Below are 22,994 nucleotides of genomic sequence, written 5' to 3' on the forward strand. Positions count from 1 at the left end.
TTACTTTAGTCAATATTACTGTTGCAATTAGTACTACATACCTTTAAAAAAAAATAATTAAAAAAAATCTCATTGCTCCTGGTACTCAAAAAAATTAAATACTGCTGTCATGCAATATTAATATTAATACTGCAATTGATCAATTCTCATTTATTTATTTATTAATAAATAACATAATATAATAGTAATAATAATCATCACTTAGATTATCAAACCACAGAGTTTATATATATATATATATATATATATAAAATGGTAAAATCATTGAAAATCATGGGTTTTATGTTTATTGTAATATTATTCTAGTAATTAGGACCATATAATTTGAGAGTGATAAAAAAGAAAAATAATTAATTTTTTTAATGTATTTATTTATTCAAAACACCCATGTTCATTAAATGAAATATTTCTGGGATGCATTATTATTAATCTGATGTATAAATGGAACTAAACTGAACTGTGAATCGGTGTTTGTCAATCGTATTTACATTATATTTTCTAATCTTGAATGAATGAATGAATAAATGAGGCATTTATATAGCGCTTTATTGTGTATTGCAATACACCCAAAGCGCTTTACAATCATGTAGGGGGGTCTCTCCTCAACCACCACCAGTGTGCAGCATCCACTTGGATGGTGCGACGGCAGCCACAGGACAACGGCGCCAGATCTGGAGAACATTTTGTGCAAAAAGAAAGTGCCCGTAGTTTATTACTTCAGCCACACGGGGGCGCGTGAAACCGCGCGTTTCTCTTTCAGTTCCGTACAGCTGTACGTTCCACAATGACGTAATTTTGCTCTATCCACATGATGTAAATATGCAAATCAAATCCGTGTATGTTTTATGTCAGATTCAACTCTGAATGATACATTATGATGACACAGTGTGGCGGCCATCTACATTTTGTTTTTACACAGTACGACATAAAGTCATGAAATCTTGAATTAGTTAACCCATATATCAAATAATGTAAAGCTGATTTGATAATAATAAATAAATATTACCCTAGTACAAAAACCCTAAACAGAGGAAAAAAGAAACATTGTCAAGCAGCCAGTGCAAGTCATCCGAAGGTCCATATAATCACGTCAACTATGATTGGATGATGTTCTTAGGCTTTCATTCACCTTTCTACAGCACTTTCAGAAGCGTCTCTGATCTGTGATTGAATCTTCAGCAGCCAATGGCGTTGCTTGTTTCGAGACGTCCCCGTCCGTCACCCCGCCTCTGCCCATGACGTCACGGAGCGTTTATATACGGCAGGACGCCGGTGGCGCGGCATGTTTGACTCACACGGGACTAACGGTAGAGAACTTCGCCACACTTTGGGACTTCACATAAGGAGTTTATTTTCTACGGCGAAGGATCTACATTAATGAATGGATCCTGCTTGTTTTACCTCAGCGCAGCGTCTTTCCTGTAAAATGATGAATCCGGATTTGTTCAAACCGTCTCCAGCGGCTCAACCGGCCGCCAAGCCGAACCGGAGTAAATCCGAGCACGTTAAGACGGAGATCGCGCAGGTGGTGGTTGACGCAAAGACTGGAAGATCGTACTGTAAAGGAAAGCTTTTGGGAAAGGTACCAATCTGTTTTTCAGTGTTTGAAATAAATCGGAGCTGGTCATTTTAATTATTTATGTGATCTGTCACGGTATCGCGTTTCCTGATGTGCTTAAACGTGCACGGTGCGCTGTGTATCGGTCTCGTGCTTGGGTTTGGCTGGTTTTGGGAGACGTGCCTCTGTGCACCAGAACCACTGGACCGCAGTGTCTGCGTTTCTAGAACCTGCCAGCACTGCATCTTAAGTGTCTTTCAAATATTGTCCATTATGTATGATTTTCTGCAAAGACAGTATTTGCAGTTCACCGTTGGATGGGTTTTTTAATACGATTCCAGATTTGATTCGATGTCAGGAAAAGATGAATGAATTAGTGCATCAATGAAAATGATGCTGCATTGCTCGCGAGCAGTGGAACCAATGACCACAGTCCCGGTTTTGTTCACTCGTTTACAAGACTACTTGGTTACAAGACTGTTGATTATTAGAAGTCTCGATAATCCCAGTGTTTAAAGTGCCGCATCATTGTGCGATGCTGTAAGGAGGGGTTGGTCGATTGGGAAAAGAATACGTCATTCCTTTGTACATGTTTTGGACCTTCTAAGGATTGGTGCAAAAATGCCCAAAATATTTGGAAATGTGGGGTGATTTTTAAAAACGAGAGAGGGAATATCGATGTATGCTTTAACAGAATTTGTTTAACGAATCTGCTAATAAATATGTAGAATTTGTCACTTTTATTTTAGAGGATAAATTCTGTGCAGATTTGATGCATCGGATGTGACCGATATCGGGTCAACCGATAAATGGTAATCACACAAAAAAAAGCAACTACCAACAGCTGCAAAACGAAAATTGAAGTTAATGGTAGATTATTTAAAACGTTTAATTTAAAAAAAAAAAAAAAAAAAAAAAAAAAGAGAATCTCTGGTGCTTGATTTGATTTGTATAGATAATAGCCATATACAGTATGTATTCCCCCAGTTAAAGCACTTGCAAAATGGATGATACACTGTTTTTATATGGTGCAAAGGGTAAAAATGCCCTTAAATCAATTCCAGATTGCAAATACTGGTCTGGACAATACTGATGGTCTCTGAACTCCATTTAAGCTGGCTGCCTAGACTGCATTCATGACATTAGTGAGGCTGAAAACGTATGAATCAAATGTTAAACACACATAATCTCCAAATATGTTGTCTCTGTAAGCGACTAGCTAGTTTTTCAGAGTCATTGAGTTTTGAGACCGTTGTACAGGCACCTGCAGACAAATTCTAAAGTTAATCATTACCTTGAGTTGAAACTCCAGCATTTTTTTCCTGTTGAAACATTGTGTGACTAAATTTATAATGGCTTTTGTTTTAGGGTGGTTTTGCACGATGTTATGAGATGACGGATCTTGCCAACAACAAGATGTATGCTGTGAAAGTTATTCCTCAAAGCAGAGTCTCAAAACCACACCAGAGAGAGAAGGTAAACAAACAATAGCCAAATGTGAATCCTCCCATTTCTAGCTGCCTCTCTATTGTTTATTCATTAATTTTTGTCTCGTAGATCATTAATGAAATCGAACTTCACAAAAGCCTCCAACACAAGCATGTGGTGAAGTTTTCCCATCACTTTGAGGACCAAGACAACATTTACATCTTCCTTGAACTCTGCAGCAGAAAGGTGACTTGCTTTGTTAAAAACAGACGTCTCATGGTTTGCTTTTTGGTGAATACAAGGCATTTACTCCAATCCTATGCTTCATGTTTACAGTCTCTGGCACACATTTGGAAAGCAAGACATACGCTGACAGATCCAGAAGTACGTTACTACCTCAAACAGATCATATCTGCCCTCAAATACCTCCACAACAAAGGCATCCTCCACAGAGACCTCAAACTAGGTATTGTTTTTGTTTGTTTAGCCTGCTGTTTGAATCACAGTATGCCATCCATCAAATTCAGTTGGTTTAATAATGCTCTAATTTGTGTTTGCAGGTAATTTCTTTGTGAATGAAAACATGGACTTGAGATTAGGAGATTTTGGGCTGGCAGCAAAGCTGGAAACAGTCGAGCAGAGGAAGAAGTGAGTTTGCATGCCGCCGCCTTCAGTAACTTTAATAGAAATAAACTTGATTGGTGTGCTGACGTAAAAAATGCTCTTTCAGGACCATCTGCGGAACTCCAAACTACCTGGCACCAGAGGTCTTAAACCGACAAGGTCATGGGACTGAGTCAGATGTTTGGTCGCTGGGTTGTGTAATGTAAGTCTTATCATATCTACTCTACACTATTTTCATGGTTATTGTGTAGACCAGGGTTTCCCAAACTGTGGTTTGCGAGTTCATGAAAGGCTAATAATTAAATCACAAATTATAAATCCTCGTTTAAAAATAAAATGCTTTCTAAAAATAAAGATTTTGTTTACCTGCATGTCATATGCCACAAATATCAAGTTAATATTTCAAGTAAATGTTTTAGAGGTTCAGCTGACAAAAAAAGATTGGGACTTCCTGGTGTAGACTAATAATCAATATAGTTCTAATAATATATTATGGGAAGTCCGTAGTAAATACTTGACTTGATGCATCAGATTTGACAGCCTTGATGACAAGCTCTTTTTCTTGGCTATTTAGGTACACACTTCTATGTGGGAATCCACCTTTTGAAACCTTAGACTTGAAAGAGACCTACAAGTGTATTAAGGAAGTGAGATACAGCCTTCCTCCTTCCCTCACTCCATCTGCACAGAAACTGATCTCCGCAATCCTTCAGAAAAACCCATCTGACCGCCTTACACTGGATCAGATACTGGCCCACGAGTATTTCACAAAGGTTAGCATACTAATAGCCCTGAGTAGTTGTTCATCTTTTCCTTAACGTAATTATAAAGATTTTAAGTGTACTTTCTTCGTCAGTTTCTTACTATAATTTTGTAGTCCTCTAATCATTTTATTATTTTTTTTTTTTCTTTCCTTAAATCCACCTACTGTTTCCCTCCCTCAGGGCTTCACCCCAGAAAAACTCCCTCCCAGCAGCTGTGTGATGGTGCCTGAGCTTAATCCACCCAGCCCTGCCAAGAAGTTCTTCACCAAGATGGCTAAAAGCCTCTTTGGCAAGAAGAAATCAAAAGGTATGTACCTACTTTAATTAAAAAAATTAACTTGGTTGACAATAACACCATTGGTTTGGATTCAAACATTGGTTTCTTTAATGACACAAAATGTCATTGCAGCTGTTGAAAAGACACCTTGTGAGGAGAAAGATGACATTTCTAAACTGGTTTCTGGCATGGTGAAGCACTCCATCGGTCGGCAAATGAGCTACAAGACAATGGGAGTGAATGAGGTAATAATTCATCTTGCATTTATGTGCATTGCCATGTGTTAATAACTTCGCTGTCGCAAAAAGCCGTGTCAGTATGCATGCTGTTTTTCAGCATAGCTAAAGTGGGCTCTGTGGGGACATTTTGAAAGTTGCTGTAGATGAATAATAGAGTGCAGTTGTCCAGCTATTGTCTGAATGTCTCAGAATAACTGTACTGACCAAACCCAAAATTGCAAAAACAAACCCACACAAGTCGCTGAGTTAATCACATGACAAATAGATCTTTTAAGCTTGGAAAATAATTGAGACAAGATTGGAAAATAATTGTCCACTGTGCATGGTTAGTAATTGCTTAAAACGGAGTACAAGGAAGTACTTATGATTGTTAAAACAATGACTTCCTCTTGATACTCAGGCCACTTCTCCTACGGTTCAACTGGCAAGCTCTGGCCCCCTGGACACCCCGGCCGAGGAGGAGTCCAGGAAGTCTGCATCTCGTTCCTTCAAAGGCACCGTCGCCAGCAGCACTGATGGTAAGGGACCACGGAAACGAATTTGCTCAGACATACAGCAGCAAATAGTTTTGCATGCATGTGGCCTATTTTAGGCTCAACCCCCAGGCTTTCAGAGGCCGCTATTAGGAACAAGTTTGTCCAAAAACATCCTGGCCTAATTTTTTATTTTTTTGCTGAGTTTTTGCTTAATTTGGCAGCAAGGTGACTTGTCATTTCTTCCCTTCATAGATTTGTCTATCTTTTTACACTTACACTACCAATCAAATGTTTAGGGTCATGGTTTTCTACAAAAATATTAAACAGAACAACTGTTGTCTATATATAACCAAGATACACTAATATTAAATGTATTTTTTTTTTTTTTTTTTTTTTTTTTTTTTTTAAAGTAATTAAATTCCTTTCAATTGACTTTGTTCTTTTTTTTTTTTTTCCTTCCTTAGCTAGTGACGATATCCCTACTCCTGCTGTTGTAGCCGAATCTGCCATGAAGGTGCTTAACAGCTGCTTGTCTTCCATGCCGACAGGTTTGTTCCCATACTCTGGTCACACTGTGGTGCTTAAGCAATGGCCATTTTCAAGGTTTACTCTTAAGCCATTGATCATGTACTCAAATATTGTCCTTTCCTCTTCCAGCTTCAAGAAACCCACCCTGCCTTTCTAAAACCAAGCCTTTCATCTGGGTAACCAAGTGGGTCGACTACTCCAACAAATACGGCTTTGGTTACCAGCTCTCCAATCACAACGTCGGTGTACTCTTCAACGAAGGCACTCATCTGAGCCTGTGTGACCAGCGGAGGTATGTCAGCTTACTTTCTGTGCTCCTGTTCGCTAATGAGTCTCCAGTTTGGCATTTGGACTGCGCTTTGATTGACCCACATAGTGCTTTACCCTTTAAAAAGTCTTTGTTTTTGACCAAATTGTTTTAAGGAGCTTTGCTTTGTGATTGTTCTAACTGCTTATTTTTATTCTTCTGCAGGACTGTACGTTACTGTCTGACGAACAACAAACACTTTAGTTTTCCAGCTGATGCTTTACCAGAAAAGCTCCAGAATCAAAAGCACATAGTGGATTTGATGGCTAACTACATGGAGCAGAACCTAATGGAGGTAAGTGTAGAAATTAGCCCTCAAACAGAATTTAAACATTTGTGACCCTCGACCACAAAACCATTCATAAGGGTCAATTTTTTTGAAATTGAGATTTATATGTCTGAATAAATAAGCTTTCCATTGATGTATGGTTTGTTAGGATGGGACAATATTTGGCCAATATTGAGAAAATCGCCTTTTAAAGTTGTCCAAATTAAGTTCTTGGCAACACAATTACAAATCAAAAATTACGCTTTGATACATTTACGGTAGGACATTTACAAAATATCTTCATGGAACAGGATCTTTACTTTTTAATATTATTATTTACATTATCCTAATGATTTTTGGCATAAATGAAAATGCGATTAATTTTACAATGTATTGCTACAAATATACCTGTGCAACTTATGACTGGTTTTGTGGTCCATGGTCACATTTGAATAATGGGATTACTCCTATTAAATAACAATTTTTAATGATAATATTTTAAATAGCTTATTTTCTAAAATATAAACTAGAGTTCAGCACTAACCTTTTATCAAGTTAATTTCTATTAAAAAATATAAATAAACGTTTAAATGTTTTATTTATATTTTAATTGAAATATTTACATAATAAATCACAAATGTGTACAAAAATGAAACTCTTAAATTTTATAGTTTTTATTTAAAACGAGTTTTTCTTTTTGTAGGGTGGAGACATCAACTGTGAGGACCAGCCACCTCCAAGCTCTTCTCCATTGCTTCTGCAGTGGATCAAAACTGATCACGCCTTAGTCATGCTCTTTGACAACCGAACCCTACAGGTAAGTCTCTGATGGTGCAAAAAAGGATGAAACGCTGACAATTTGAATTGCTTGGCCAGTTCATAATATTCCCTCTCTTTCCACTTTCTTTCCCAGGTTAATTTTTACACAGACCATACAAAAATCATCCTGTCCAAGACCTCGGACTCCTCGTACCTGCTGACCTACATCAGCAAGGAGCGTGTCTCTTATTCCTACCCTCTGAACGTGCTTTCCGAATGGGGCTGCTCTCCAGAGCTCCGGCAACGGCTTCATTACGTGGTACAGCTTCTCCAGCACTACACCAACGCATAATGACTAAGAACTTCGATTCCGATTTGCTGCTTACCGCTTCCGTTTGAGAAGCAAAAAAGGACTATGACAAAGAAAAAAAAAAATCAGGGGAAGCTTCCACGTTGCCACGAAGATCTCCTGTCCTTGGTCATCGGCTGGCCTCTTTGAACTATGGTGCACTATTTTTCCTTTGGTTTTCTTTTGTTGTTTTTGCGACTGAGCCTACACAAAACATATCACACTACCAGCTTGACTCACAGTGTGCACAACCAAAATTTGAGCCTATTCTTTTTATGATTTCATATTTTTTTAGCTGGACTGAAGTGCAGATGGCATAAAACACACAGGGTTCTTAAGCGTCTTGCTTTTGCTCGCGGTGTCCCAAACACTGCGCAAGATGGGCTTGGCTTTTTATGCTCGATCACTTGGCTTTTTTTTTTTTTTTTTAAAAGAGGACATTTTATTTCACTAAATAGTACACAAACAAGAGCTACGAACACCAAATGGTTATTCTTTTAACGAGATTAGTTTTAAAGATGGCAGAGGTGAATGGCTGAGGTGGAACTGTAATTCATGGAGGAGCAGTTAGGAGCGGGAGAGACTAAAGTGCCTTTCTGATGGATTCCTCTGTGCAATAATGGCCCTGGATCTCAAGCTTAAGTCACAAAGGGAATGAAAGGGGCTTTATATAGAGTCTTCATATTCGGTTTTCCAAGAGAATTAGGCAGGAGTGGGGGAAGAAACACTACAAATACACACCTGATATAAGCTTTTTGCTCTTAAAAGTTATATCGTTTAATGTCTGTACTTGAGGAAAAAAAAAAAGACTATGTATTCAGTGTGCCTCCAGCTTTGTTTACTTGACATGCTCCATAAGTAATCATAATGTCCTCAAAACTGTGACCATGGCTGTAAGTGTTTAAATAAGTGTTCAGAATACCAACATTGTGAAAGCCATTACCCTCAGACAAATCCTAACTAGTATTATTAATTAATTGTGGCACGTGTTCTATTTATTTTTTTATTTATAGTTTTTTATTTATTGATGTAACATAATTGTACGGTGTCAACACTGGGAAATGTTCAGTATGATCACTTTTTATGTATTGGGAGAGTGGGGGGGGAATAAAGTTTATTGAAAATATACAGTTTCTGTGTCTTGGTTTTTTTTTGTTTGTTTTTTCTCCAGGTTTCAAAGACAATTAAACATTTTAATTTTATAATTTAAGTTTCATTTCTATTTTTTCCATTTCTTGGTTTAAAAGTTCAGGCTTTGTAAGAGTCTTTTTAACGTCATTTTTAATGATGCATTCAGTGAGCATAAGAGACTAATTTCAAAAACAAACAAAAATTACAGCCCTATTACACTGTGTGTGTGTATATAGATGTATAAATGTGTATGTACATGTGTATATAGTCATGGCCAAAAAGATGATCAAAGAAGGCTGTGAAAATTAATCCGCATTAATACTTTTGACCTTTTTAAAAAAAAAAATCACAAAAATTTAACCTTTCATTGGAGAATAAGAATTTAAAATGGGGGCGGGGGGGGATATCATCATGAAATGTTTTTCTCAAATACACGTTGGACGCAATTATTGGCACCCCTAGAAATTCTTATGAGTGAAATGTCTCTGAAGTATAGTCCCATTCATATTCACAATTTTGAGCACTCCAGGGTGATTATGAACATGAAATGGGGGAGAGGTAGTTTGGTTTGTCACCTTTTTCACTTCTGACGAGTTTGCACCCCTGACCTACATCACGTGTTGTTTGGGAGGGTTTCAAGAAAAATTCATCCAAAAACAAACCAGCATATTCAGTTATACACGACTGGAACTTCAAATGGGACTGGCTTCTATGGTCAGATGAAACTAAAAATATGAGCTTTTTAGCAGCAAACACTCACGATGGGTTTGGTGAACACAGGGATAAAAAGTACCCCATGTTTACAATGAAATATACTGCTGTATTTTTGATGTTGTGGGTCTATATTTCTGCTGGAGGTCCTGGACATCTTGTTTAGACACATGGCATCATGGATTCTATCAAATACCAACAGATAAAAAATCAATAAGTGACTGACTCTGTTAGAAATCTTATAATGGACCATGTTTGGATCTTCCAACCGTACAATAATCCAAACTCAAACCTCAAAAACAACACAAAAATGGGTCACTGAGCTCAAAACCAAGCTTCTGCTGGCCATTCCAGTCCTCTGACCTGAACCCAACAGAAAATGAGTGGGTGAACTGAAGAGAAGAAGCACCTACATGGAGCTGGGAATCTAAAGGGTCTGGAGTGATTCTGGATGAAGGAATGGTCTCTGATCTCTTGTCAGGTGTTTTCTAACCTCATCAGGCATTATAAGAGAATTGGAGCTGTTAAACTGGCAAATGGAGGTTTCAAAAAGTATTGAATAAAAGGGTGCCGTTAATTGTGGCCAATGTGTATTAGAGTGTATAAGCGCGTGTGTGTAGCTTTTTTTTAGACAGAAAATAAAAATGTTATTGCTTACGTCTTAGCATAAAGTCTATTTTAAAGTATATAAAATGATATATGTATGTATATAAATTGTGATACTGATTTCTAAATTTGTCTACTGGAAAATCAGTTTTGCCATCACAGTATTAATTTACTTTTTTTTTTTAAATGGATAAACTTTCTTTTAAATTATGGTATAAGACACTTCATTGAGAAACAACCCAAAAATCGTACTGCCCCTATTTGACCATTTAAAAAAATCCTTTCTTTAAAATTGTAATGATCTTTTTCACAATATTACTGTTTTTACTCTGTTTTTTTTTTTTTTGGTTTTTTTAAATCAAATAAATGCAGCCTTGGTTTGAATCTTTAAAGAGAATATTATTTCCTTTTTTTAAGCATGCATTTTGTGCACACATATTAAGGGCTGCTGATTTAGCCTTCATTCAAAATACATGGCGTGTACTAAAGCCACAGCAAACAGTGAGTGATTATGGAAAACAGCAGATGTGTAGTTGTCAGTGTTGGGGTTCATCAGGCTACGGCTGGCCACCCTTATACCTTGTTTACCACTCTGCCCGACCACCACCTGGCACACGAGTTTATATCGTGGCGGATTGACATCTTTTAGTTTACTGAGAACTAGATCTGCTAACATCTGACACAGCTGGCTACAACTATCAGGACTGTAACACACACCTTCCAAATAACTATCCAAAGTGGCCTGTAAGATCTGCTGGGTCCTGCTGGCACTGAAATGGCACCCTGGTTCTGGTCCCATTCTGTAGGTGTTCTCCACATACACCTCCTGGATGGGTTGTTGGAGGTACAGTCCAGAGAAGCTCACTCTTCCTCCCTGGTGCCAGCCTGCAAATGAGAACCGCTTGCCCATGGAGATGTGAGAATTGCTGACGTTGGGGCTCAAGAACGATGACTCGGATGAAGGAACCGTCATGCTCCTGAGAAACAGGGGTCTGTGGTGGGGCTGGTCCTTGGATTGGTCTTTAGAGCTTCGGCGAGTGGAGATAGAGCCCAGACGTCGCCTTGGAGGCCCTGAGGCACCTGGTTCTGTGGACATGGAGCGATTGAACTGAGCTAAAGTCTCCTGAGACAGTGGCAGAGGCCGATTTGCCATGATGAAGAAATCTGTGAGGACACACATCACATTGTATTGATCAATATAGCCTTATTCAAAAAGTGATTTTAATGATTTATTCACTATACATTTCGATATATATATATATATATATATATACAGTATATATATATATATATGTAAAATTATAAATAGACTTGAGTTAATTTCATATAATTTCATTTCAGTTTGCCCACACAATTTTCAAGGAATAGTTCACCCAAAAAATGTAATTTGCAGTCAATATAAAATTTACATTAGATTTTGTTTCTCCGATGGATTAATTGGTCAACTAATTGGTTGATAATTTTGATGTTTTTATCAACAGTTTGATCCCTCCTTCTGACAGCACCCATTCACTGCAGAGAATCCATCGGTGAGCAAGTGATGTAATGCTAAATTTCTCCAAATCAGTTCCAAAGAAGAAACAAACTCGACTACATTTTAATTTGACATTTTTTGTGAATGAAAATATTTATAAATAGTTTTACTTTATACATATTTATGATTTATTATTTTATATATAAATATTTTAAACAATTCATTGCATATTATTTAAATATTTATATTTCATATTTTTTTAAATATTAATTTAATATGAAAAAATTACTGCTGAACCACCACTGACATTGAGGAAACCACCATAATGGGATGCAGTCTAACAAATAATCAGATTATTGCTTTTGTTTATTTATTTATTTATTTATTTATTTATTTATTTATTTATTTATTTATTTATTTATTTATTTATTTATTTATTTATTTATTTATTTATTTATTTATTTATTTATTTATTTATTTATTTATTTATTTATTTATTTATTTATTTATTTATCCATTTATTGATTCATTCATTCAATGACTCATTTGTAATCTACTACCTCAATCCATCTGGTTATCTTTGCAAGTAGCAATAGTTATTTATAATTTACGAACCCTAAAGCTATGTGTTGTGTGCCAGTCCTGTTACATACTAAATGTTTTAGGGTTGAAGATCAGTGCTAAAACGTCTTTGCTCCCACCCTGAGCAACTATCATTGCACCACACATCATTTTTTACTACCAGTATTCTTGTGCATTGTGCCAAAAACAATATTTTTCTTTAAAAAAAAAAAAAATAAGACAAAGACAAATTCTGCTTCTTCACTGAAAATGCATCAGGCATTTTAATTTTAGTAAAAGCTACAACGATACAATTCCATTTAACTCATTATAAGCAGGATAAGCTTATTGACTGATACTTCAGTGAAAAACACAAAATTATGATTTTTTTTCTTCACACTACAGTAAGTCAAAAGTTCAGTATTCAATTCATTACATGTAGTAAGTCATTCAGGCACAAATGGCATCATTTCCTGGGAATTACCCACATTGTATTTGTTGAAAAAGATGTGAACTTACAGGATGGTCAGCTCTGTAAAAGAGGTCATGCGCGTTCAATGGTTAAATGCATCCAGTCACAATCAGGTGTGAGACTAAGGGCCTTTCCCAGTAACACAAACTGAAATTTTACTCTTGTTTCCTCAAAGACACAGGTTTCTAAAATGAGATAGTTTTCTTGAACCAAAAACATTTCTATGAATCTAATTAAAAAGATAACTGAGATTTATTAGTTATAGACCTACTGTGCAAGAATTTGGCCCTCATAAATCCATGCCTATTGAGTGTGGTACTCTTTGTTATTTGTTACTCTTTCTTATAAAGGGAGTCCAGAGAGAGCTGCCATCAGGGGGGAACAACCAGGAACATTGTCCTAGGCCCTGGGACTAGAGGAAGCCTACTAAATCAATGCTTCTGAGTGTATGGGGGCTGGGGTCCAACATTATAATTTGGTCCTAAAAAATCATTTCAAAAGGTGTTCGCTACATCAGTAGGCCATTAAAAAGTTTATACTAAGGAATTGTGAGAGTGACAATATGAGTCACATATCTACCATAAGAAAAGCAATAGTGTGTCAGTTTAAGATTGAACAAATGCTTCCAAAAACACATGAATAATCCTAAACAGAGTAAATCTATGAATTAAAAGCTATAACACAGAATAAAGCTTATATTATTAAAAAACGGTCAAGCGTAAGACCTGAATGTGAATCAGTGACCTGAAGTTGTTTGGGCCAAAATACCATCAAATACCATTTGGAACTGATGTACTTGCAGAAAGAAAAAAAAAAAAGCTTTATTTAGTTGTTGTTGGAAATTTTGTGAATGTTAGATTTGTCCAATAAAATGACATATTTCACAACTGAAAAAATGCCAGTGAAGTGTTAATAGAAGACAACCAGAGACCGCTTGAGTCCAGACTTAGATTAGCCTATGTTTCTAACAATTAAAAAACTATTAAACATTGATTTTAACCTGGGCACCTAGTTGAATCTGTTTCTTGGAAGCCAACCCGAAGAGTTTCTTTAAGAGAATTAAATTATTTTTAATGTATGAAACTTTTCTTAAACAGCACCATCAGGGAAGTTCCCACCTGTTTGTGCAGTAAGTTATTGTTAAAGTCCTCAGATTGAGTCAACAATATACCACACCTCAGGTTCAGTTCACCTTTCTTCTGTCTCTCCCCAGTCTTTGTCTCCACACCACTCTAGAGAGATATCAGTATACGTGCCAAAACATTCACCACAGTTTACCGCTCTACACACATGTAGAATAGTAACAGTAAGCAAAAAAACGTGTAAAAGTACAGGTGTGGGTAGGATAGAGAGTAAGAATGAGTCTTTCACAACTGAGTCACTAGAAAAGAACAGCAAGCAATTGTACATCCTCACCCAGATAAGATCATTTAATTAGCACATCTTTACCGTCAGCTTCCACACCATGGCCAGCAAGAATGAACAAGCTAAAATGGCTCTTGAGTCAGATGTTTTACAAGCTCCGAAATGAATCTACCAAAGTTTCTCTGAGAAGCATATTTATTGTTTGTAAAAATATATTTAAGTATCAGTTTTATGCTTTTTCCATCTTGTCAGAATGAATTAACAATAACATTTCAATGATATATACAGTATGTATGTATGTATATATATGTGTGTGTGTGTGTGTGTGTGTGTGTGTGTGTGTGAGTATGTATATATATATATATATATATATATATATACACAATCAAACCAAAATTTATTCAGACAACTTCAAGATTTCTCACATTATATCACAGTTTATTCGCTATAGTTTTGAAAATGGTAATAAAATATGACAAGAACTCTGAATTAAACTGTGTCAGAACAAATTCATCTTGATAGAAAGGTATGTAATGGATTACAATCAACCAAAAATTATTCAGCTGTTACATTTAAGTACGCAATTTGATAATACCAATTTAGGTCAACCAATTACCAAGCAATGTTAATTCTGTTCAGTCTGTGGTGTGAAAAGGTCACATTAGCAAATAAAGAAAACATACTTAAGCAAAACATGGTCAGATCACAGTGTCTGAATAATTCTTGATCCCAAATTTTAATGGTAGTCCACTGTATGAAGAATTTTTGGGCAAAAATATCAAAAATTGTATCTGGTGTCTGAATTATTTTTGGTTTGACTATACTATATATACTATATATATATATATATATATTATTTTCCCTTTAAATTTTTACTCTAACCTATTTATCTAACACAAAAAAGACCTATTAGATAAATAGGTTAGAGTAAAAGTTTAAAGAGAAAATAATATTTTAAATGATTAAAACATGAAAGTCAATCTAAATCTAAAGTAAAGTCAATCTCAACAAGCCATGAATGTTAATATGGCTTCCAAAACCATCTATAAAATCAATAAAATATTTGTTGTAATAAAATGTTGTATTTGGTATAGCCATGATGCTGGGTTACCCCAAATTTCCTTACCCGTTTAGGAGCTCAATTAAATTTGAAAATTGTTGTATTCCAGTGAGGTTCTCTCTTCTCAACTAATGTTGTCACTAAGTGGTCCACGCTCACTGTTGCGAGTGCATCTCTAAGTAAAGAGCGGCCCCGTAAATTATTGTCAAAATGGGCTACATGGGCAGACACACTAAACAATGCCCTGCAAGCCAGGCAATCATTCACACAGAGCATTGAACAACCTGGATATCTGCCACAAACTTGCTTGTAGTCATGGAAAGCCTTCTATGTTAACCTTCCACAGCAGCCTGGCTTATCAACAATTATGGCTGATTTCCAATGCAGGCATGGGTAATCAAGTAAAATATACATGTTTTGTTGGCAAATGTTTTGCTATATGGTCATTTTTGTATTTCCAACAGTGCTGTAGAGCTTCATTGCAAAGGGCCTTAGTGTGTCATACTGATCTCTTGTATTTGAGAGAGAAAAGGTGCTGATCTCTGGTTGCCAGTGGGCGGTATCAGGCAGAGCCATCTGTTTCCACTGCAATCAAGAGGAAAAGGAGGGCTACAGTCACGTCCAAACACAAGCCACTCATGAAACGCACCTCTGTGCTGAATCTCTGACTCACTAAACCAGTCTTAGCAATTTCAGGGGGCTCTATAATCTATTCAAGAGTTATCTCAAAGAATACCACTGACAAATACTTTATATAATGGAAAATTTGTTGTTCATAATCATGATAAAGTTTCCACCCCTAACTCTCCATATTCTCTGTAATGTTTTTAGTCATGCAAAACATAAGGACATTTGTGAGGAAGTTGGAAATAAATGACAGACACACAAAGGTCAACAAGTTCCAGCATGTCTGGACTTGTCTGCAGATGTATCAATAAACTTGTGGAGTTTAAAAAGTGCTCTCAAGCCAAAAATGCAAACAGTGGAGGCAGTTGAAAGCCAAGACCTTTGAGAGGGGAAAACCATAAATAGTGTTTTCATATAGACGAAGAACTCTCTGTTTTCCATAAATCAACTAGTAGATAGTTGCGTTACAGAACTGAAACTTTTACTTTTCTGAAGAAAAAGTAGCGTTTGACGCCAAATGCTTACCAGAGATTTATAATGGTTTCTTGGCTGTGTGTTGCTTGGTTGTTAGGTTGGAGAACCAACCTTCAAGCAACGCTGTGATTATTTACTGAAAAGCTAAATCTATTAAAAGTAGTTTTTGTTCATTGAATTAAACTTTAAATAAAATAAAATATAAACATTGGATGAAAAACTCAAAATGTTACTTTGGCAACTGACTGAAATAAAATAGGTTTAAGTTGAAATAAAAATAGTGCTGTCAAATGATTAATCGCGATTAATCACATCCAAAATAAAAGTTATTGTTTACATAATATGTGTGTGCTGTGTATATTTATTATGCATGCATGTATATATTTCAGAAAAATATGCTTTTTATGTGTGTGTGTGCATTTATATGTACATAGTAAATATATACAGCACACACACATATATTATGTAAACAAAAACTTTTATTTTGGATGCGATTAATCACGATTAATTGTTTGACAGCACTCAATAAAAATAAATATTTTAAAAATACATTTAAAAAAAATAATTTGAAACATGACAAAATTACTAAAACAAAAACTGAAAATATAAAAATAAAAGTTGATTACATTTAAAAATAAATACTAAAATATTAATGCATGTCTAATACTAAAATAACACTGCCTCCACGTCTCTTCACATCTCTGTATGGCTTGGGTCTCTCCTTTAATGAAATATGAGATTTCTGACCATTTGATGTATCATTCATATCCAATAGAAGCCATGTTATATTGAGATTTAGGGTGAATCCCATTTCTCTGTCTTAACCCTTCCCCTTCTCCTACCCCTTCGTCTTACCCCTAGCCCTTGTCCCTCGAAACCGAGTGGTAAGCGCTAGGGGTGAAAACATACCCCTATGAAATGAGACACCACTTGGTTACGGTTACATCATCATACACCTTCGCTAGCTGGCTGCTACGTCACCAGAGCCGACAAGTGTTGATCACAAACTTTGGAGTTTAGTTAAAACTGTAGCCATGCATGGAGTCCATTCAAGGCTAGTCTACGGGACTGTTGTGCAAATAGCTCGCGAAAATGCTTGGTTTTAAGGGGTATCTACTACTTCCCCGTAGCCCTACCCCTCGATCAAAACGAGAATTGGGATAGCCCTTACTCTCACGTGAACGTGCAAAACTAAGGGGAAGGGGTAAGACAGAGAAATGGGATTCACCCTTAATACTTAGGCTTCGGGGTTTGTCCATAACTTCAGCAAGCACCTCAGAGACTGATGTAAAGGGTCAACTTGATCTAGTTCAACGTGATTTTGATGCACAAGGAGTTAGTAGCACACACTGACCCAACAATACGAAATTCAGCACCAATTCAACTCTGATTGTACTCAGAGGCCTGAGGGCTCTAGTGTTACACAATTTAAATACTGCGTACGTCAGGTCTATTGATGTCACCCAACTGAAACATTTAGAGGAGTACTGGATCAGTCTGTACTCAATCTGGAGCTGAGATAACAGAGCCCTTTTTCTTGACAGGACACAGAAGTCAGAACGACCATGAACAAATCATTCTTTCTGAATTATAAATCTTTCACTAAAAAGAAGTGGCTTTTTGAGAATTTTTGAAACTTAATAGTCACTGGTGAATATCTAATTAAAATAAAATGTCATAATTTTTGTTCCACAGAAGAAAGAAAATCATAATCGTTTGGAATGACATGAACAACAGAATTTTCTTTTTTAGTTGAACTATCACAATAAGAAAAGCCACAGTAGAGATCTATTAAAGTAATTATAATTACTGATAAAGTTACCACCCATCTACAAGTCAAAACATTTTTGAGTGAGATTTTTAAGTGGTGTCAATTCAAAACAACTAAACAGATTCTGTTCTCCACAACAAAATATAAGATGGTACAAAATATAAGAAAGCCTTTTAAGGATATTTAATCCATAGTTTAAAAAAAGATGCATAATCAGACCCGAATTGATAATTTGACCTATTATCATATCAAAGTATTCTGTTTCTCTGCATTATTCATCAAGACTTACGCTGATGCATTTTTCATTGACTTTAATCATGGTGTCAGATAAACCTCTTTTCTGAATCACAATTAAATGTACAATGTTTCATACACAGAACATGTGGGTGTGCATCGTGTGGCACGCAGATGACACAACAAAGAGACATAGGGTTTAGTACTTTTCAATCAAAAATCTATACTTTTATTCAGAATGATGGATTAAATTGATCAAAAGTGACTATAAAGACCTTTACATTATTAAAAATAAATTCATTTCAAATGAACGCTCTTTTAAACTTTCTATTCATCAAAGAATCCCGAAAAAATTAAGCAGTACTATTTTTGACATTGATGTTAATGAGAAATGTTTCTTGAGCACCAAATCAGCATATTAGAATTATTTCTAAAGGATCATGTGATCCTGAAGACTGGAGTAATGATGCTGAAAATTTAGCTTTGCCATCACAGGAATAAATACAATTTTAAAATATATTAAAATATATAAAACAGTAATTTAAATTGTAATAATATTTCACAATATTACAGTTTTTACTGTATTTTTGATCAAATAAATACAACTCATGGTGAGCATAAGAGACATTCTTCAAAAAAAAAAAAAAAAAAAATACTTAACTCTTTGCTAACGTGTTAACCATGGTGAAAGTAAGAAATGAAACGCCTGCTTTTTAACCTAAACATATGACTTTGTCTCATAAATATCCCACAGCTCTCATAACCTGACGTTGCAGTTGTTTGATGTTTTGAGTAAGCCTGCATGAGTAAAAAGTAACAGTAAAAAGCTGGGGTGTGTTTCTCACTCTGACTGAGCAATCTGCTGTCACCCACTTGCCAGTTTTTCCAGAGGCAGTCTTAGAATCAGTGAATCACATTCGGGAACCACAACAAAATGGAGTCTGATAGGAGTTTTGTTTCCTTTTGACAGCTTCTTCCATTTCTTTAGCACAACTTCATAGCACTCTGCCCCCTCATTGGCCAAGTTCAGCTGGTGGGCTGAGCTGAGTAACACAAACTGTGACACTGTTGGCCAGGTCATAACACTTATATGCTCTAGTGTAAATAAACTGAGAGACCTTTATACAAACACATGTGACCTCATCCCATATTTTTAGCTTTTAGTTACGTGAAAAGTATTAAAGGGACAGGTCACCCAAAAAATGAAAATTCTGTCCTCATGTTGTTCCAAACTGAAAAAAGTCAAAAAGGTTTGAAACAACATGAGGTTGAATAAATGATGACAGAATGTTCATTTTTGTGTTAACTATCCCTTTAAATTTTCCACTTACTGCTGTAGGCTGTGTCAGGGGGCGGGACACTCTCATACTAGGGAGCACTTGATTGGACCAAATCAGTGTAGTGCAGGATGAGTCATCAAAAATTTGGGTCTGTTTTCCTATATAAAACTGCAAATATCAAATGCATATATCTCATAAAGATTCATATTGTCAGATTTTCTTCTCAATTTTCGACTTCAAGACCCCATTTTGTCAAAGACGATTTTTAAATGTGTACTTCTGGGACTTCTGTTCAGGCCCGGTTCTATGGGGGTGCTAAGCACCCTCAAACGAAATCAAAAGCACCCTCAGTTAAAGCTGTATTAACTGTATTTTATTGCAGATTTGGCAAACTATCCAGTGCATTATGGTTTGCGCTCTGGTGATCAATTTCTATTTCAACGTGTTTTTGCAGCATTGAGCAATGTAGCCAATCACAGACATGTCTGTTGATTTCTTGAATCAGAGGCGTTTAAGTTAGAATCCACTCACTGCTCACTGAGTTTTTGTTCAGGTTGAGTTCAGCGCGAATCATCTCATTATAACAAAGTGTTGACGCAATGTAAATAAGAGATTCGTTGTGCAGCGTAGAGAACTTTATTGATAACGTATCTTTGTGAGATCACGATGAACTAAGATGAGTGACAGCTTTTTAGTGATTATGAACGGATGAACGCTCTTTGCGCCATAGCAACAGACTCCACTAATATATATATTCAGTAATTTAAGAAGCACCCTCAGTGATTTGATTCTGGAGCCGGGCCTGCTTCTGTTGTTACAAAAATAAACTCAAAAATATGTTTTCAACTCAAAAGCATTTTGATTAAGATTATGTTAATATAACTAAATTAAATAATTGTGAGACTTTTTTAGCTCCCCTTTGCTGAGGCCCACTTGTGGAAACTTGCCCAAACCACTGGTACAGATGACTTTAGAGCAAACAGACATGAATTAAATGCCACAAAACTCCATTTGGGATTTTATGGGGACTTTAAGGAAAACCTCATGGTAATCTACAGAAAGGGGAAGTGGTCAAACCTATCGAAAGAGCAATTGCTGATGTTTAGCGACTGGTTTTAATTAGGAACTTCCTCAGTCCCAGCACATGGCAACACTCTGAAGACCAAACAAGGCCTTGTCCGCTGGCTTGTTCAGTGTTTCCTGACAAAAGCAGGGATTGTAGGGGTGGTGGGTGATGGGAGACTGTTGTGAACTTCCTCTGGACACCGGCACAGGCCCAGGGCAGGGCCAGATAAGCAGAGCTTTGTGTGTAGATGAATTTTCAGGGAAAGCCCCCTAGTTTGCCTCAGCAAAAAAATAATGAGGGTGTATTTGTTTGTGAAAGGGGTCTGTCATTAAACCAAAGACATTTACAACAAAGTGTGAATGAACTGATTCATGTGAAACTGGTTAAGGGTGGAATGGCGACTTCCCTTTCAGTCTTGTTATTCTTTATTTCACATGTGATGAAAGTCACACTGTGGTAAGTAAAAGCGTTTGTTTGACTTTTAACACTGTTTTCTCAGTTTTTGGGTCAATACAATCACCCTAAAGACCGATTTGTCTCACTGCAAAGCTCTGCTTCGACTTTCAAGATCTGATGTGTCAGCAGCAGGCTCATTCGACAAAAACATTAACTAATAGGATCAATATTGCAGGCAAGATGTCTCTACAGCAGCCAAGGATGTGGACACCTCCTATTACTTGTTTGTCGCTGCCAAAGTTTTCATTTGATTTTGTAAATTGTACATCACATTATATCTGGTTTTAAGTTACTTTAGTTTCCATATGCCAATATACCGGCCAATATATTTTAAATATTACAAATGAAAATGAACTAAAAAAAATAGAGAAAAATTATATAATTTCTGCTATATTGTTGTTTGACCTCTTCAATTCATTTAATTATTTTTACTTGACTCATTGATTTCTCATACACAGATAGCTGACACAGTCCTCAAATGAATAATAACATGTAATATGACACATGGATGGCTGATCTTTTCTTAAGCTGTGAATTATTAATAACGTATTGTCAGTATGACCCACTCTCCCTGCTCATTCACCACCTGGATTGGAAATGTATCATTGTGACGCAAATGGAAATATAATTGGAATTAATATACAAAACGCTTTTTAAGCATTTCATGGATCATGTACTATGCAAACAATCCAAAATCAGAGCCGGATTAACTTAAATGAAAGAGGACAAATACACCGCTTCGAATGATTTCAGACTAAAGTACAACATCTGTCCTTTGACTTTAAGCTTTATCATTTTCATTCTTTCTTTCTTTGAACCTTCTCTTTTTACAGGCCCAAATATTATGCCAGACCAATAAGACATTCCAAAGTAACAGATAGGGGGAATTCCCACAACATTCCCTGCTGATTATTACAGCAGCCTGGATCCCAGATGCACCTCACAGCAGCACTAAAGCCAAAGGCTTGAAGTCGATGTATAAAAACATCAGTGGATTTATGCATCTCCTACATGTTTAGACAAAGTGATTTACTTCTGTTAGACACGACTTTGTACTTTCCCTCAAAGTTAAAGTACAAAGTTTTTGTTTGGCATACATATTTTATCAGTAAAAAGTACGATATTGTGACCCAAAGCCAGAATAATCATATTGAATTTTTGTGAATAACAACAAATATTTTTTCTAATCAGAAGCAGTGACGTTCAAGATTATAAACCCGTTCCAGTTATTTATAGAACAGATAAAACCATGAACTATCTTAGGACAAAAACAGTTAAATCAGCTGATAGCATGGGAAAATAAACATATACATTTAAATTAATTCAGAGAAGCACACCCACCCCATATATATATATAAAACATATACATATATCGTATCTTAACAGGCCAGACTCAACATTCTGATAAGTCTAAGATATTGATTTGAATTCAGCCCATTCAAGAGAGACTCTGAGGTTTTTCATCTCAGCTTCTCACGTTGAAGGCCGTTAGCTGAACTCAAAATGAGACACATTACTGTTATTAGCTATACACTGTCAGTCAACGCTGAGTTTGTTCAGTTCTGAACTTTTCTTTCACAGAAATATGTGGGTGTTTATGCTTGATCCGTTGACAGGGTTTTTCAGAGGTGACATTCAGAACAGTGGGAGGTTACGGTTTTGAAGGTGTGCAACACTGACGACAATGTAATCGAGGGAGACGAGAGTATCACGCGCTGAAACAGAAAGACACTCAGGGAGACTGTGGGCGGAGGACAAGTCCTTTACTCAGTCAGAGGAAAACCCAAAAGGGGCCTTTCCTAACAATAATAATAATAATAGAGATGAAGTTGGTGAAGAAGAATGTGAATGTAAAGAATGTGAAGACTACAGTAAATCTAAAGAAAAAAAACTATATGTGAAATTATAAGAAATACTGAGAATTTTTTTTTTTTAAATATGTATAATCTATTTATTTATTTATTACATACACACACACATATATATATATATATATATATATATATATACACACATATATATATATATGTATATGTATATATATATATAATTTATTTATTACACATTATCAATATCTATCTATATATATAATTTATACTTTTTTTATTCATTCATTTACCTTGCTTAAT

General features: G+C 36.0%; 2 protein-coding genes across 6 annotated transcripts in view; one reads left to right on the forward strand and one right to left on the reverse strand.

Moving 5' to 3' along the window:
- Nucleotides 1–1,264: 1,264 nt before the first annotated feature.
- On the forward strand, nt 1,265–8,707 carry plk3 (polo-like kinase 3 (Drosophila)). Its single transcript, XM_058746644.1, has 15 exons — nt 1,265–1,582; nt 2,927–3,034; nt 3,116–3,232; nt 3,323–3,452; nt 3,547–3,634; nt 3,717–3,812; nt 4,185–4,383; nt 4,555–4,681; nt 4,784–4,896; nt 5,291–5,408; nt 5,831–5,914; nt 6,024–6,186; nt 6,367–6,496; nt 7,173–7,286; nt 7,383–8,707. The coding sequence occupies exons 1-15, from the start codon at nt 1,382–1,384 to the stop codon at nt 7,578–7,580; spliced, it is 1,986 nt and encodes a 661-aa protein (XP_058602627.1). The 5' UTR covers nt 1,265–1,381; the 3' UTR covers nt 7,581–8,707.
- Nucleotides 8,374–22,994, reverse strand: part of LOC131521699 (dynein light chain Tctex-type 5) — a 51,728-nt gene continuing 37,107 nt past the window's right edge. For 4 of the 5 annotated variants that reach the window (XM_058746672.1, XM_058746655.1, XM_058746688.1 and 1 more), the window contains one exon: nt 8,374–11,189. In XM_058746672.1, coding sequence (XP_058602655.1) covers nt 10,486–11,189 — 704 coding nt within the window. In that variant the 3' untranslated portion in view covers nt 8,374–10,485. Of the gene's footprint in view, nt 11,190–15,023; nt 15,150–22,994 lie in introns of those variants that run through there. The other variant, XM_058746682.1, reaches the window with a different exon arrangement.

Source organism: Onychostoma macrolepis, chromosome 02, assembly GCF_012432095.1.
Source record: "Onychostoma macrolepis isolate SWU-2019 chromosome 02, ASM1243209v1, whole genome shotgun sequence".
NCBI lineage: Eukaryota > Metazoa > Chordata > Actinopteri > Cypriniformes > Cyprinidae > Onychostoma > Onychostoma macrolepis.